Genomic DNA, 16,344 nt, shown 5'->3' with positions numbered 1-16,344 from the left:
TAGGTCTCTCAGCTGGTATAACAGTCACAAGGCTTGGAAATGCATCACTCATATGTAGATCCATTTATGGCAGGGATGGCCAATGTGCTGCCCTCCATCAGACACTAGGTTACAGTTCCTATTGCCCTTACCACTAGCCGTCTTGGCTGGGGCTGATGGGACAATTTCTGGAGAGCACCATGTTGCCTATAACAACACACACACACAAATAAAAATAAAGTAAAATCTGGAGGCACCTGTTCTTAAGTAAATAAGTCTGCCATTTCAAATAGTAAGATTCAGGATGACAATGGTGTTTGATATGCTTTGCCTGAGATTTGGAAAAAATACGACAGGACAATTAATCAAATGCCTGCTCCCCTGATTAAAACAAAACATCCATAAATAATTCTCAAACCAGAAATGCAACCCAGGATAAAGTGCAGATTGCAACAGCTGTCCGTGAGAGACGCCCTCAAATAATGGCTGGTGCAGGCTTACCTGTTTCCTAACTTCAACAGGCTTTGTTGCATCTTGCAACAAAGTATTGACTAATGGAGCACAGGGGACTGCCTTTACAAAGACACTAAAACACAAGGAACTTTTAGGAATGAAGAGGAAGATGGGGCTGTGATTGTTCCTGCCATTCTTTCCTAAGGCCAACAAAGTTGTCTGTCAGCTCCTAAGCACATATTTGCGCTGTCTTTTAGAGGCAGGCAGGGTGCAGCTGTCCAGCTCTGCCTTCCTTGGTTCCCATAGGATCTCATAGCAGTTGTTGCAGCTACAGGACAGATAAGGATCATGATGCAAACCTGCACACTCAGGGCTTGTAGGCAGCCATTCGAGGAGGCTGATCTGCACTGTTGGAACTGCCTTGCCTTGGTGCACTGCCAAAGCCTACTGGCATTTCCTGGAAGTATATGGTAAGCTTTCTATTTGTACGTGCCATTAGGGAGGAGGGCAAGGTGCAGAGTTCCTTTGAATTTCATTCTTTGGCCTTCATAATAAACATCTTACATGCCGTATTGGTAGAGTTTGTTATATTTGTCTTTTTTATATCCTGTTTGCCTTTCAACATTTCTTTTAATTTTAAGATGTATATCAGCAGACAGGCCTATGAATTTTCTTTCATAGAAGTTTCCAGTGACTTTGGCAGTAGGGACAATGATTACTGGAAGTTCTCAATGAAAACTAAACCCTTTTCACTCTACCCTCCATAGGAGCTGGTTATAATCCAAACCATTCTTGTCTGCTTATAAGATCTGCTGTAGTTATGGTGTTCTTTGGCCAACAAGGCCATCTCAGGCATGCCAGTGACTCATCCTTCAGCGAAAGTCATAAAGAGACTGCTTATGAGCTTGTCTGCTTGGAAGTTGATGCAGGTTTCTATTTAAATCAGCAGCTGAAGTGTGAATTTATCTGTGACATTTTTAAGATGGTTGATGAAGCCAAAAGTTGACTAGTGATTCTCATGCTGAACGCTAGCTAATTTTGGATTTATAGCATGCAGCATGCCAAGATTAGAAACAAATGGATATAAAATTTGGGCGGGCAGGGTAATCTGATACATGGGTCATAGTTTGCTTTAGGGCCACTTTGCACATGATTCTTATGTGTAGGAAAATACATGTGGAAAAATAAATGTGTATGTATTTTTCACATGTCATAGGGGACATGGTTTTTCCTACAAGGCAGTGATGTCCATGTAGGAAAATCCCAATTCATTCAAGCAGCGGCAGTCAGCTAATAATAGACAAATAGCAATGAGCTAGCTTTCAAATGTTAATATGGGAAAGGCCTTCAGGGAGGTGCCGTTCTTATGACATTGCTTCATTGAGAAAGTTATTTTATAGTAGAAGGTATCTTGCCTGGTGTAAAAAGAGAATATAAAATGGGCAGACAACTCATTGATCCAAAGTGATCACAATCCCAATGTATTTTAGGTTATAGAGCCCTTCTTTGGAGGAATGCTTAGGAAAAACTATTAGAACAATCTTATATTTAAATGTTGCAAGTTTAAACTTCTTTCAAATGTATCCCAAATGACCTTTACATAAAACAGCAGGATGCTAATCATTGCATCCAGTCATATTGCATATGGCAAAGAATGCGAACAACAAAAAAACCTCTTCCCCATTTTAAACAGGGTGTGTTTGAATGGTGGTTGCATGATGGTTATTTGTATATTTGTAAAGACATCTGTGTAGGTGATTCAAGGTATTTGCCTCTAGCGGCCAGAGCTGTACCTGCAGTACATAAGAAGGATATGGGGAGTTAACCATGCACCACTTGTGATTTCAGTAGGCTGTAGCATTGCAAGCACCCATGAATTTGACAGAATACCACCTGCATAACATTTCCTGCCTATACCAATACTTTCTGAATCCTATCTGTACAATACCATCTCAAATGATATTTTCACCTTGAATGTTTGCTTCCTAATAAAGCATAAACGTATCATGGCTCCTGATTTGATCTTTCATTTATTTCAGATTCTCAAGAGGGAAATTACAAATCAGAAGTCAACAGTAAGCCAAGGAAGGAAAGAACTGCTTTCACCAAAGAGCAAATCAGAGAGTTAGAAGCAGAGTTTGCTCACCACAACTACCTCACCAGGCTGCGGAGATATGAGATAGCAGTAAACCTGGATCTTACTGAAAGACAGGTATGAATGGAAAATAAATTAATGGAGTTCTAAGTGCAGGCAATTACCTCAGACCAGATCTATCTCATTTAGAAGTAGACATGATAATGTGTGGAACAGAATAAAATCCTAACATGACATTTATGTTATGCATATACATACTGGATAACATCAATGTTATCTTTGAAACAGATACTTATAAAATCAGTTAGCACATTGTAACAGCCATGGAAAATTAATGAGCTCAGTTCCGTGTCTGCCAGAATAGAACAAATGCATTTTCAGATTGTCCTTTTAACATTCATCCTGTCTTCTGTGGGTTGTTGGTTTTTTAAAAAGTTTTATAAGCATTTACAACACGAATGCATTTATCTTCTTCTCCAGTCCCATTTTTTAAATAAATCCCTATCCCTCCATACGCACACTCTATTAATTCTAGCAATTCAAACAAAACTGGTGATAATGTTGACCTGTGACACAGGGTAGGGTGCTGTCAGACATGTTCAGGACATGCAGTTCTATACATGTCTGAAACCTGCTTCTGAAATGTGAATGACTGCTGGGCAGGATTATACAACTGCTAGGAAAATCTTTACTCTCTCCTTTAAGTGGCGCTGATTCTATACTGGCTGCTGCCAGTCCAGGACGTCTACCACAGAAATAGCCACATTCATCAAAGTACACAGGAAGTTATTATTGAGAAAGTAAAATAAAAGGCAAATTTACTCAAGGCTTGTCCCAGAAAGGATGAAGGAAGTGAGAGAGATGCCGAGGGGGTGGGGAAGAGAGGAGATGCTAACCAGCCAAGAGTGGCTACATGGTTATGCTTCAGTGTTCAGAACAAAAGGAATCTGAAGTGGCAGAAGCTGGAAAGCTGGAGAGGTGGGGAAAGAGGGAAGAAATTGTGGAGGATGGGTGGTGCTTAAGTGAAATAGTACCCCTGTTTGTCCTTATGCTCTATCCAAAGCGTGTCAAAGGGAGGGAGAAGGGAAGATGTAAGAGAATGCTTGACTTTAGGTTGAGTGTGGTTTTTGACATGAATGGGAAGGTTACAAAAAAGTGCAGTGCTGCGAGTAACTAATTCATAGATGGCAAGGTGGTGCCTTTATTGAGTCAAGACGTGGAGGTGATTTGGCTGCAGCATGTCCAAATGTTTTCAGGCCAGCATCTAGAGGACAGGTCCACTTTCTATTGTGTGCTCACAGGCTCTGCAAATGCACACTGTTCTGGTGTGTCAGTTCACATTCAGCTAACAGCTAACATTCTTTACAAATGAAGGTGAGAGGAAATATTAGAGTGGACACTGAAATGGGATGATCTGGTGCTGTAATAGGGATAACAGTTTCAGAAAACAGGGAAGTTCTCCAAATATATATTAAAAACAGGTGTCAACTGCTACTGGTGGATAATGCTCACCTGCCCCATTCCTGTTTCTGCCCTTAATCCTGTTTAATGTTCACCTCTCTCTCTCTCTCTCTCTCTCTCTCTCTCTCTCTCTCACCCCCCCCCCCCACTTTTCCTGATAATATATAAGGTAAAGGTAAATGACCCCTGGATGGTTAAGTCCAGTCAAAGGCAACTATGGGGTGTGGCACTCATCTTTCTTTTCAGGCCTAGGGAGTCAGTGTTTGTCCACAGACACTTTCTGGGTCATATGGCCAGCATGACTAAATTACTTCTGGCGCATGGAGGACCATGACGAGTGTCAGAGCGCACAGAAACGCTGTTTACCTTCCTGCCTCAGTGGTACCTGTTTATCTACTTGCACTGGTGTGCTTTTGAACTGCTAGGTTGGCAGAAGCTGGGACAGAGCAAAGGGAGCTCATCCCATTGTGTGGAACTGAACTGCCAACTTTTTGATCGGCAAGCCCAAGAGGCTCGGTGGTTTAGACCACAGTGCCACTTAGGTCCCACACCAAACAACACTGATGCAGCTTGAGGAAATTAAGTTGCATGTGCACAAAGCCTTTGCTTTCGTAATGGCACTTAATACAGCACATTCTTGGTGTTTTTCATGTCTCTTCTTTAAAAGAGCAGAGCATGATGAGATGATTTCTGTTTCCCAGAGGCAATTCTTCAAAGGTTTCAATTCAACATGCTGCAGAGGAGTAATTGATCATATTTTTGCTGCATAGCTTGAGATATGACAGAACCAAAGGAGCTCTCAAAAGAGGGGTGGGGGGGGGGGAAGCCTCCAGAACTGCCAAGACAAAGATGCTTCTTAAATTGTCTTTGCTATATAGCTGTGGCAGCCTCCAGGGAAATCTGGAATGCAAAGAGCTGGGCTTCTTCTGCTTCTGCTTCTTCATTTGCTTTTTAAAGGTGGATAGCAGTTGTACTAAATTAGTTGTTGCAAATTTGTCTTTCTTTTTCTTTTTCTATAAACTCCCTTCAAAACCACTTACTTGTGTGGTAGTCCAGGGAAGGGCTGTTGCTCGGTAGGTAGAGCACATGCTCTGCACATAGATCCCAGCAGGATCACTCCTTGCCATCTCCAGGGCCTGAAACCCCAGAGTGCTGCTACAAGTCAATGTAGATTAACGCTCTTCAAACTTCCCTAGATGTTGTTGGACTACAATTACCATTATCCACAACCTTTGGCTAAATTGGCCAGGGATGATGGAACTTGTAGTCTAACCATATATGGGAGCACACATTTCACAGAATCAGAGAGTTGGGAGGGACTCCAAGGATCATCTCTTGCAACCTCTGCAATGCAGGAATCCTACCCACAGCCAATCCCTGTGTGGGTTTGAACCACCAACCTTCTGGTTAGCAGCCAGACACACTGACCCATTGCGCCACAGAGAAGAAACCAATATAGGCCTCACAGAGCTAGGTGGACCGATTCTGTGTCAATATAATAAGGCAGTTTCCAATGCTCCTACTTCAATACTTCAGCACATCAGCTACTAAGAGCTAAAGAGAAGAGATGGGTATTCACAGTATGAAAAAGGTGGCAAATGTCCCAAACTCACAAAGCCTTTTATGAAAGAAGTTTAATAAAAAATTAGCAAGGTTCTAGGCTTCATGGCAGCTAATATAATTTACTTATTTGTTTTAATATATACACACATACACACACCAATATATGGTAATAAAACCTCTAAATATTGAGGTGATCAATACAAAAGTGAAAAAGGACGAAACAGGTTTAAAAGGTAATTGAAATTAACAGTAGACTAAAAAGAGATTAAAGCACATCAACATCCACATGTCTGGATAAACAAATGTTTTAAGCAGGTGCTGAAAAGGATACAGCGAAAGCACCTGCCGGGTGTCAATAGACATATAGAGTGTTCAAATGAGTAGGTGGCAGCAATCTTTATATAATACCAATAAGTAACATATTGAACTAGACGGTGCAACAAATTGGCAGCCAGTGCAGAACTCTTAGCAGGCTGACATGGTCTCACTCCTGATAGCAACCGTGCTGCAGCATTCTGCATTAACTGCAATTCTGGTGCAAGAGAAGCTCCACCTAAGAGTGTTTTGCAGAAATCCAATATATACTAATTTAATTTGCCTACAGAAAATCCTACCTACTCAGATTATATTGTTGTGGTGGTTTATTTATGTATTAACTGTGATTATCACTTGGCTTTAAAGGAAAGGGATTTTTAGGGCCCAATCAGGAGTGATGCAGGACATCTGAAAACACAGATTCTTGCTTTTTGGGTTTATTTAAAGACCAAAACTTCCTAGAGGGCAATTCAGATAATAGCCATAGTGCTGGACGAGGGGAAAATGAAGACGGAGAAAGGTGACAAAAAGAGACATACATTTCTGCATGACTACTTTTTAACATAGTCTGCAAAAGAATAAAAAGTTATCAGATTTCCATGAGACACGTCATGTACTTATCTATCAGAAAATGTCCTATAATAAGCACTAAAACTTTTAATTCTTTTAAAACTCTTTATGTAAAAAAAAGAAAGATAAAAAATAGTAATATCACTATCCAAGAATGAATAGGAACCCTTCCCATTATGCTATTTTCCCAGTCGAAACTTGGGCTAATGCTAGCTGGGTGAGGGAGAAGCATTTTAACCAAAAGCTGCATGGGGGAAAAACACAATCCACCCCCATGCAGAGGTCGGAATCCAAATCATTGCCCCCCCCCCTCTTGCCCCCTGAAGCTTTCTGATTGTTTTTTTAAGCTGTAGATGCTTTTCATAGATCTTCTATGTCACATCTGCTTTGCCCTTGGCAGAATATTAAGAATCAATGTTTCATTGGAATTAATAAGAAAAAAAGAAAATGGAATTTACACTTCCCTGTTTGATAAATAGATTCTTCAGCTTGTGGGTGGGCGATCCACTTTCTACTGACAACAATGTCCCAGTTTTCAAGTTACATAGTTCTCACTTTTTTCTTTCAATAGGCAGGTTTTACCTGTTCTGATAAATTGCGTGACCGTCCATTGGTAAATGAGCGGAGACTCCACCTGCTTCTTCAATACAGGAGGTTTTTTATAATGTGTTGCTGGGAGGGTCAGGAAACCACCACATTTGAAGGAAAGATCACAAGAATTATGGGGTATGGGTTTTTATGTTTTATTTGGTCTCTGAAACGGTGTCCGTTTCCTGCAGCTCTGGCCTTGGAATGTGAGATCTGGTCCCAGTGGAAATGTCTGCTAGCGCTGCCTGTAAGAGAGGCTGTCAAATACAGTTTAAGCTACATATTCACATACACAAACACATTATTTCTCTGGATTTAAAAGAAAGTCGTTATTCCAAGGAAAAGAAAACTATTGTGTGTGTGTGTGTGTGTGTGTGTGTGTGTAAATATACATATATGTCAGACTTGATTTTAAAGCGGTGAGGCAAATTCTCCACCGACTGACACGCCGTGCAACTTTATTTATTTTTAGGGGAGCCACCTGCATTGAAGTGAGCTTAGGTTTTGACTCCTGAGTAGAAAAAAGCTTTGATTCAAACTGTTACCTTTTTACTGTTGTCCTATATACATTGAAACAATGCCTCTTGTTTTTAGCGCCCATATCATATTCTTCCCCCACCCTCTGAGTTCGGTAGCCCTCTCTCTCCTCCAAATAAAACAGATACAGCTAAGAGACTTTTCCTCCGGTGCCTGCTCCCAAAGAGATGTTCAATGTGCGGTCATATATTCCTCAACCTATTTAAGCAACTGCTAAATCATCAGTCTGCGAGACCTAAATACTAACCAAGTTGTTGACTAAGGGGAAGGAAGCTGTGCTTTCACACCACGCCAGTGAGCAGATGTGCCTAGCAGATCAGTCCATAACTGGTGATTTAGAAATAGCTCCTCTCTAGATCAGCCACCTTTTCCACTGTGCATGGTAGAGTATATGTGTGCTTGAAAGAAACAATAAGAATCTGCTCATTAAAATAAAATAAAACGGTTGAAAGAGGAGACTTCATTTCATCAGATGCTTAGGTTTATCCAGGTCCAACTCATGCTTTTCTGTCAAATGCACAAACCTCTTATGTAGAAATATGATGATTTTAAAGTCACTTTCTCGTCCTTCTATGGCAATGCATTTAGTCCAGTACATAACATAACATAATACATAACATAAGTACATAACATAATACCAAACAAAAACAATACCCCCACAGTTCGAAAGGCCATATATTGTTTAATTAGCCAAAGACCTGGGAGAAGAGGAATGTTTTTCCTGGTTCAATCAGGTGCCAGTTCAATCAGATCCATAGGTCATACCTCTCTCTTCACAAAACAGTGTCTGTCAGTTGGAAGTCCAGTTGTCAAGATTGCTGTGTGCCTTGCTTGTTTCGTACCATTACAAAGTGGTGCTCTGAATCATTTGCTGCACAGACTGATTCTAAGTTAGTTCACCACCACTAAACCCAGGTTAGAATAGTCTGTTGGAACATGCCAGATGGTGACCTATATGACCTGCCTGGGGTTTGATGTTTTGGAGGTATGAAGCAGCCAAGCCTGCTAAAACAGCATTAATATGTTAAGAATATGTACTTAGTTCCATTAAAAACAACGGGATTGATTTCCAAGAAAATGTGTTAGGCTTGGAACACTTTCAGTCAACATTTCATCTGTAGGCCGCCTTTCCATAGTTCAAACCTTGCTCAAGGCAGCTTACAATATTTTAAAAAAATTACATAATGACAAACATAACTAGAGTGGTCATAAACAATAAATGAAGCATCAGAAAGCTGAACAGTTTCCATGTAAATCACAATAGTATCTAAAATAAAGATAAAATAATTAATATCAATAAGAGCAACAACTCACCCCAAATCGCTAAACAATACCCCAGCACCATTACAGGAAGCTGAACTGGAAGTAAAGTATCTAGACAGATGAATGGTCTTAATTAAGAAGTATCTCAAGCAAGTGCTAGCATTAGGGTGTGGTCCTACTGCAGCTTTGTTTGTTTGGCACAGCCATTATCCATGTTAATCCTGCAGTTCCATTTGGAATAACAACAAATTACATGAAGTTTGCAGATGTAAGATGTGCAGATTCAGGGCACAGCACTTTGGTCTGGAAATGTTTGGGAAGTGTCAATCAGTTTAACTTCATGACTTAAACTAAGTCATACTTGTAATAGACCCATTGAGATTAATGGACTTAATTACGGTAAGTCCATTGGTTGCAGTGGGCCTATTCTATGACTAATACTGAATACCACCCATAACCTTTTGCATGTTTAAATTGTAGGGTTTATTATTATTATTTAAAAATGTAAAATTGCCTTAAGCAAAAACGTTCTTAGAAATACCATTTTATACATTTTATTTAAATAAATATTTGGGAGTTAGATTTGTATTAGAAAAGATCCCAATTTCAAATTAGTAAGCAGCTGTTTGCCCCAAACACTTTACAAAAATCGAATACAAAACTTTATATAAAAATAAAGTCTGTTTAATTTTTCAGAAAGTGTTAGTATTTCTTTCTCATATTCCAACTTTTACTTCTACTATTAGTTACTACTACTACTTCTCCTCAATATATATTTTGACTTTCAAGCAAGCTGCTTAACTGTTTCAGATATGCTGGAACTTTTAGCAATAGGATAAAGTGTGGGCTTCTAAGAATTTAAGAGAATTGATTTTCAGAATTCACACATCCTTCCTATTGCTAAAATGTAACAGGATCATGTATCAGTTCCATTATTGACTTGTCACGAAATCCAAAGGAAGTTCAGATTTCATCTCTCTGAATTTGATCTGTGGAGGAAATAGCACATGAAACATCCTTTACAGGTTGTTATATTTAGCACATGTGATATATGCAGTTCAATACTATTTCTGTTTCAGAGTATAATGGTGTAAGTTGTTCTTTATTATAAAGTAAAAGACAAGAACTTGACAGTCTAATGGTGCTAAATGAAATACATAGGAAACTGGGATTTTAAACGAATGATTTAAGCCATCTGTAACAAAGACTGCATTTTAAAAGCTGTTAAACTAGAATTTTAAAAGTGATACATTAAAACCCAAAGGAAAAGATGGATTTTCCATCATTTATAAAGTTTGATTCTCTTCATCTGATCATTATGCATTTTTTTAATAAAAAAAAAACAAAACAGAATGCATTTATCTACTTGCACTTTGATGTGCTTTCGAACTGCTAGGTTGGCAGGAGCTGGGACCGAGCAATGGGAGCTCACCCCATCACGGGGATTCAAACTGCCAACCTTTCAATCAGCAAGTCCTAGGCTCTGTGGTTTAACCCATAGTGCCACCCGCTGGAATTATGCAAATTGCCTGATCCAGTTGGGGTTGTAGGTGTCTGGGGGCACTTCTGAATCCATCACTGCCACTGGAGGGCTTTAGGAGTGTCCTTTACCAGCTCCAGATAGTATTGCTGCAGTGATTCATGTGTTAGTTACCTCAAGACTGCAATGTGCTCTACGTGGAGCTATCCTTAAGGTTGGTGTGGATGTTGCAACTTGTGGAAAATGCAGTGGTTCATCTGCTAACTTGATTAGTTTACAGCAAATGTATGAAACCACTGCTCAAAGTACAGTACTGGTTACCAATTTGCTACCAAGACCAAGTTACCAAACATATAAACAACCTGGGACCTGGTTGCCCAGTTCTTAAGATCTCAGAATGAGATGTGCTGGAACCAGTGAGTGTCAATCTAGTGACAACCAAGAAGGCCTTTTCTATTGCAGACTAGCTTGCAGAATTATCTCCCTAACCAGAAATAAGGCAAAGCAGCAATTATGCTGAGTTTTTGGTGCCTCCAAAAAAATATATTTTCACTCATCCCTCTGCTGGGTATAGCTATCAATTCACAGTCCAGTTGCTATTGCTTTTACTTTATTTGTTTGCTTTTATTGCACTGGCATATGTTGTAATCTGTTCTAGTTTGTTTGTTTTTTAAAAAAGGAAGAACAGTATAAAATGTTAACTAAAACTACGAGAGCCAACTTTTCATGAACCTCGGTGGAGGGGATATCCTTAAAGTTTTCTGGCAAACTGCTGAGCAGCTTCCTAAATATAAGAGAACCTCCCCTTTTGTACTCCTTCATATCTCTTTGTGGGGTACAGTTTGGCTTTGGATAATTTAAATGATGATTTTGCTTTAGACCTCTTTTCTATTGACCCCCAACAACCCACTAGAGTTGTTTATTGCCTATTCTTCTTTCCTTTCCTTCCACCTGTGGTATGGTGCAGGGTGTCAGTAAAGAAACAGAGTGTTTTACTGTTGCTTGGATGTATTCACCAAAGGGATTTTTTTATTATTATTATTTTGCCATCCAGTAGTTATTGCCTTCAACCTATTGATGCTAGTGAAAGTTACCCTAAAAGGGGGAAGAAAAAGACTAATTGACATATCTTATTCACAGCTTAAAGCTAATGGAAATAAAAGTGAAGAGAAGGGCTTGGGGAGAAAGGGCTTGTCTCATCTTACACAGACCACTTCTTAATTTTGCCAGAAGGCATCTAAATTTAGAGGAAGGCTCAGATGGTTTAACTTATGCTTTCTTCCAAGCCTTACATGTATGTGCTAGCCAATGTAGATTCCCTTAGATTGACTTAGACTCCCTCAGGCTTACTCACTTCCTCAGACTCACAGGCACTTGCCAATTTACACCTCTTTTTACATATGACCTTTGCAATTTGGGCCTATTATGTTTCAAGCAGTTTTATCTATTTTTCCATTCTCGTTGCCATTCCTCTGCAATCTAAAATAAAAGTACAATTACTCAAACACACTTGTACGCTTATAGGCAGAAACAAAGATTGCTAATAAGTATGACCTGCAAAGTCCCCAACCCCAGTAGAATAATGACATACAGTTTCTTTCCTATGAATTTGTCTAGACTTCTATCCTATTTCTATATTCTCAGTGTACCTTTGTTACATTTTATCCCCCGCCCTGCAAGAGTACATTTAACTTTCCTATCTTTAGCCACCCTTTGGTTGCCAGACACTACAAATCAGATCAGATATAGCAGTGCCACAAATTGCAGCCAAGAGTGAAAGGCGTTTAACATATTAAGATAATCTTTTCTTATTTTTCCCCTAGGTTCATTGCATTATTCTTAGTTTCCTTGTGCTAGTTCTATTTTCACATGCTAGACTATATTATTTTTCTTCCTTGAACTTGAATTTTATGTGTGACCCCCCCACCCCACTGAAAAGAGCACATTTGCCTTCATCGGCCTTCATAAACTATTCCTTTCCAACTAATGCTGAACATATTTAAGGCTGCAATTCACAAACCAGCTAACCCGATGGGCTTGAGTTAAATAGGCATTAGCTCAAATGCCCTGCTTATGTACACTTGCTCTGGTTTCACTACACAAAATGTGGTTGATTGCCTACTAAATTTTACTAAAATTATATTTGAATTTGTGGTACTTTCCCCATAGATTAGATATGTCCCCCAACTCCAGAGAATAAAATATGCAAGATCTAATTTTAAACACAGATGAATGTGGGTTTTTTGAGATGCAATGCATCCCTGGTCCAGCTTCTCCTTCGCTTTCAGTTATAGTTCAGTGTTGCACTGACCAACTAATATTTAAAAGGGATGGGGAATCTGTAGCCCTCTGGGTGTTATTGGACTACAGTTCCCATCTGCCTCAGCCATTATGACTAATGGTCAGGGATGATGGGAGTTAAGAGTCCACCACAGGTTCCCCATCCCAGCTGTATATTATTCTATCACCCCCATCCATAGATCAATTTAATCACTCTCTCTTTTTTACATTCTGTGCATGTTTAGGCATAAATAATATTTATGAGAAAAAGCTGTTGATATTTTACAGAAAATAAGAACTCATCGGATTTATAGCAGAATGATAGTCCCAAGCATAGTATAGCTTAATACAGTGTTTGGCATTAGCAATACATTGCTATTTTACTAGAGGAAATTCATTGCGAAAAGTGTCATATATAATTTTCCACAAAGGACTGCATGAAGAGTACAAACATTATGAGCCCTTTGACATTGTTTTTGTGAAAGCTTTTGACAGATGGCGTAACAATATTTCCTAACATCAGAGCAACTAGCAATAAATACTTTCCTCCTTATATTAGGTTTATTTTACTAGCCTGCTTCTTTGGCTCTGATGTGCTGTCTAGAAGAAAGGATGTGCTGCTCAAGGTTGAGAAGCCTCTAACTAATTCAAAACCGCCTTCTCCTAATTCCAGACACTTACATTGAGTTTAAATAGCAACATGAAAACAACACAAGTCATCAGTTTGAATTTAGCATAAAATTACATAGGGGGGAAAAAGGTTTATAAACAATATCTGCAGCAGAATTTGACTTGATTTCCTTTTTATTATTTGGGAAATAGTACAACTATATGACGCAGGTGGCGCTGTGGGTTAAAGCCTCAGCGCCTAGGGCTTGCCGATCGAAAGGTCGGCGGTTCGAATCCCTGCGGCGGGGTGCGCTCCCGCTGCTCGGTCCCAGTGCCTGCCAACCTAGCAGTTCGAAAGCACCTCCGGGTGCAAGTAGATAAATAGGGACCGCTTACCAGCGGGAAGGTAAACGGCGTTTCCGTGTGCGGCTCTGGCTCTGGCTCTGGCCAGAGCAGCGATGTCACGCTGGCCACGTGACCCGGAAGTGTCTCCGGACAGCGCTGGCCCCTGGCCTCTTAAGTGAGATGGGCGCACAACCCCAGAGTCTGTCAAGACCTGGCCCGTACGGGCAGGGGTACCTTTACCTTTTACCTTACCACTATATGAAAAATGAAAAATATGCCATGGCTCCATTTACTGGTGTCATATAACGTTTCATGCTGTGGCTAATCCTTGGTGTTTCTTTTTAAAACCCTGAAACAAAAAGTCTGAACCATAGCCAAGGAGACAGGAACCTCCCCAAAACTTTCCACACTAGACTTTTCCATGCAGCAGTCCTTGTAGAAAATAAACATTTTTTGATATTCCAGGACTGCAGTAAGCAAAATGTGTATTAAATGAGATGAAGAATGGTCTATTTCAGCTGTGCAAATGAATGTCTGTGCACCAGTTATATCAACGGTAAGCCAACATATACCGAATGCAGCTGTGGCACAAAGGAACTTCAGCCGCCCTCTTAGAAATTATAAGCATGACTATTTTATTGATGTCCTACATTGCCGTTTTCTTTTGTTTTTGATTCAAAGGTAAAAGTTTGGTTCCAGAACAGGCGAATGAAATGGAAGCGGGTAAAAGGAGGGCAGCAGGGAGCCGCTGCCCGAGAGAAGGAACTGGTGAACGTCAAAAAGGGCACGCTCCTTCCCTCGGAGCTTTCTGGCATTGGCGCAGCCAGCCTCCAGCACACAGGGGACTCACTAGCAAACGACGACAGCCACGACAGCGACCACAGCTCTGAGCATGCGCACTTATGATAAGACACGAAGGAGTTGCAGCTCTGTTCTCAGGAAAGACACGCTAACGCAGGAAGCCTTACACGGACGTAATTGACGGATGCAAGCGACTCTCTCGCAATTAACAGAACCTTGAACTTATGGTGTCTGCTACTCTTGAATTAATTTTTTTTTACATGAATTCAGTAAGTGCCACACCTTAAAGTTGCCTTGTGAACAGAAGCAGAAAGACAAGCTTGCTTTTGAACATTCCAAATTGGACTGTCATTCTAATGACAATGGGCAGGTATTTTTTGCTTTAGCTTGCACTGAAAAAAAATGCCATTGCTCTCAACAAAATAAATATTCTAATAAATAAATAACACAGTGCCAACAGAAACATGGTCTAGTGGGTAAGAAATGTATTTTAACTCTGTATATATCTACTTTATGGCATTTTTACTTTTCACTCATTTTTAGCAACGCATTCATATTAGCTGACGGCAATAGTCACTCATGAGAATTAAATGGCTTCTTTTTGTCTCTATTTTGTTTTTTGCCCCAGAGATAGCTACATGCAGACCATTGTGTTCAGAAAAGAGTCTGCTATGGAATGTCCTTATACCACAGACAAAACAAATCTTATGTTGCATTTACTATCAACTGCTGCTAATAGGAAATTATTAAACCTTGCTCTTCAAATTTTCTTATCTTATACCAGCAAAAGTTTTTTTAAAAAAAAAATAGCATCATGCCTGTCCGGAAAAAGAACGATTGATTCATATTTTTATAGAATTCATTACCACAAATGTTTTACATGCATTGACATCTTGGCTCATTTCAGCTGCTGGTCACAGTTCATCTACTCCTGAGCAGCACCTGATAAAGTCAGTAGAACTGTGGGTAGTAGCCTGTGCTATAAATTGGAATTTTTTTTATTTACAGTAATGTAATAATATTCAGGTATTATAAAGACAGAGTTAACTGCCTCCATTAATGGTCACAATTTATTAAATAGCTCTGTGTAGAAAATGCAAAGGTCAAGGCATTCCCTCCCCCTTCCAGGCTTTTGTGTACATACAGTGGAATAATACAATCAAATTTTACACAAAACAGTGATTGTACTTGTAAAGGAAATGTTTAATAAATGATCCTTTTGGAAATAATTCTTGCTCTCCTTTGGAGTTTTCATAGGTAACTCAAAATGTCAGAACTGTAAAATGCTCTAAAAATGTACCCTATGTTTGCTTTAGATAGTGCAAACCAGGTTTTCCATATTGGATGAGGCTTCTACCTTGATACATTGGGGAAATCCTTTCCTGTAGCAGGAAAAAGCAACCCTTAGCTACAGAAGTCTCCAGCCAAGAACAACAAGAAACATGCTAAACCGTTTCCCCAGATCTAAGGCAAATATTAAATGGATATTTTTTGTGGCATCTTGTGGAAAAGAAGAAGAAATTATGGCTTGTGTTCAAAAATGTGATGTAGGCCAAGCAAACATATATTGCAATTTAAAATATTTAAGATACGTAAGTACCTAAGGCATATAAGAAACGGTGATGATATTAACAGGCAAATACATTATGCAAAATAACATGCTAAAAATAAAAGCAATTTATCACAATACTCCTCACTCTTTTGCCAATTGTCATGCTTTTGCTGCCACTGAACAGTCATTGTCCCCCAGTGGCGTAGCGTGGGGGGTGCAGAGGGGGGCCGGCCGCACCGGGCACAACATCTGGGGGTTAGGGTTAGGGGGCACAAATCCACGGGTTAGGGGGCACAAATCCACGGGTTAGGGGGCGCAAATTACTTGCCTTGCCCCGGGTGCTGACAACCCACGCTACGCCACTGTTGTCCCCACACCCAAATAAAGACTCAATATATAGGATGAACATTATTAATAAAACTTGACTGCTACTGAAATAAACTCCTGACAGTG

The 16,344-nt window shown here is 39.8% G+C and overlaps 1 protein-coding gene across 1 annotated transcript in view; it reads left to right on the top strand.

The window, feature by feature from the left end:
- The window catches only part of MEOX2 (mesenchyme homeobox 2), a 65,222-nt gene extending 49,654 nt beyond the window's left edge, over nt 1-15,568 (top strand). The window contains exons 2-3 of the mRNA XM_079947951.1: nt 2,472-2,644; nt 14,220-15,568. Of these exons, the coding sequence (XP_079804077.1) occupies nt 2,472-2,644; nt 14,220-14,444 (398 nt within the window). The 3' untranslated portion in view covers nt 14,445-15,568. The remainder of the gene's footprint in view (nt 1-2,471; nt 2,645-14,219) is intronic.
- The last annotated feature ends 776 nt before the right edge of the window (nt 15,569-16,344 follow it).

This window comes from Podarcis cretensis (assembly GCF_951804945.1).
Source record: "Podarcis cretensis genome assembly, chromosome: 12".
NCBI classification, from domain to species: domain Eukaryota; kingdom Metazoa; phylum Chordata; class Lepidosauria; order Squamata; family Lacertidae; genus Podarcis; species Podarcis cretensis.
The sequence above is the reverse complement of the archived record's forward strand: the minus strand, read 5'-3'. Positions and strand labels throughout refer to the sequence as shown.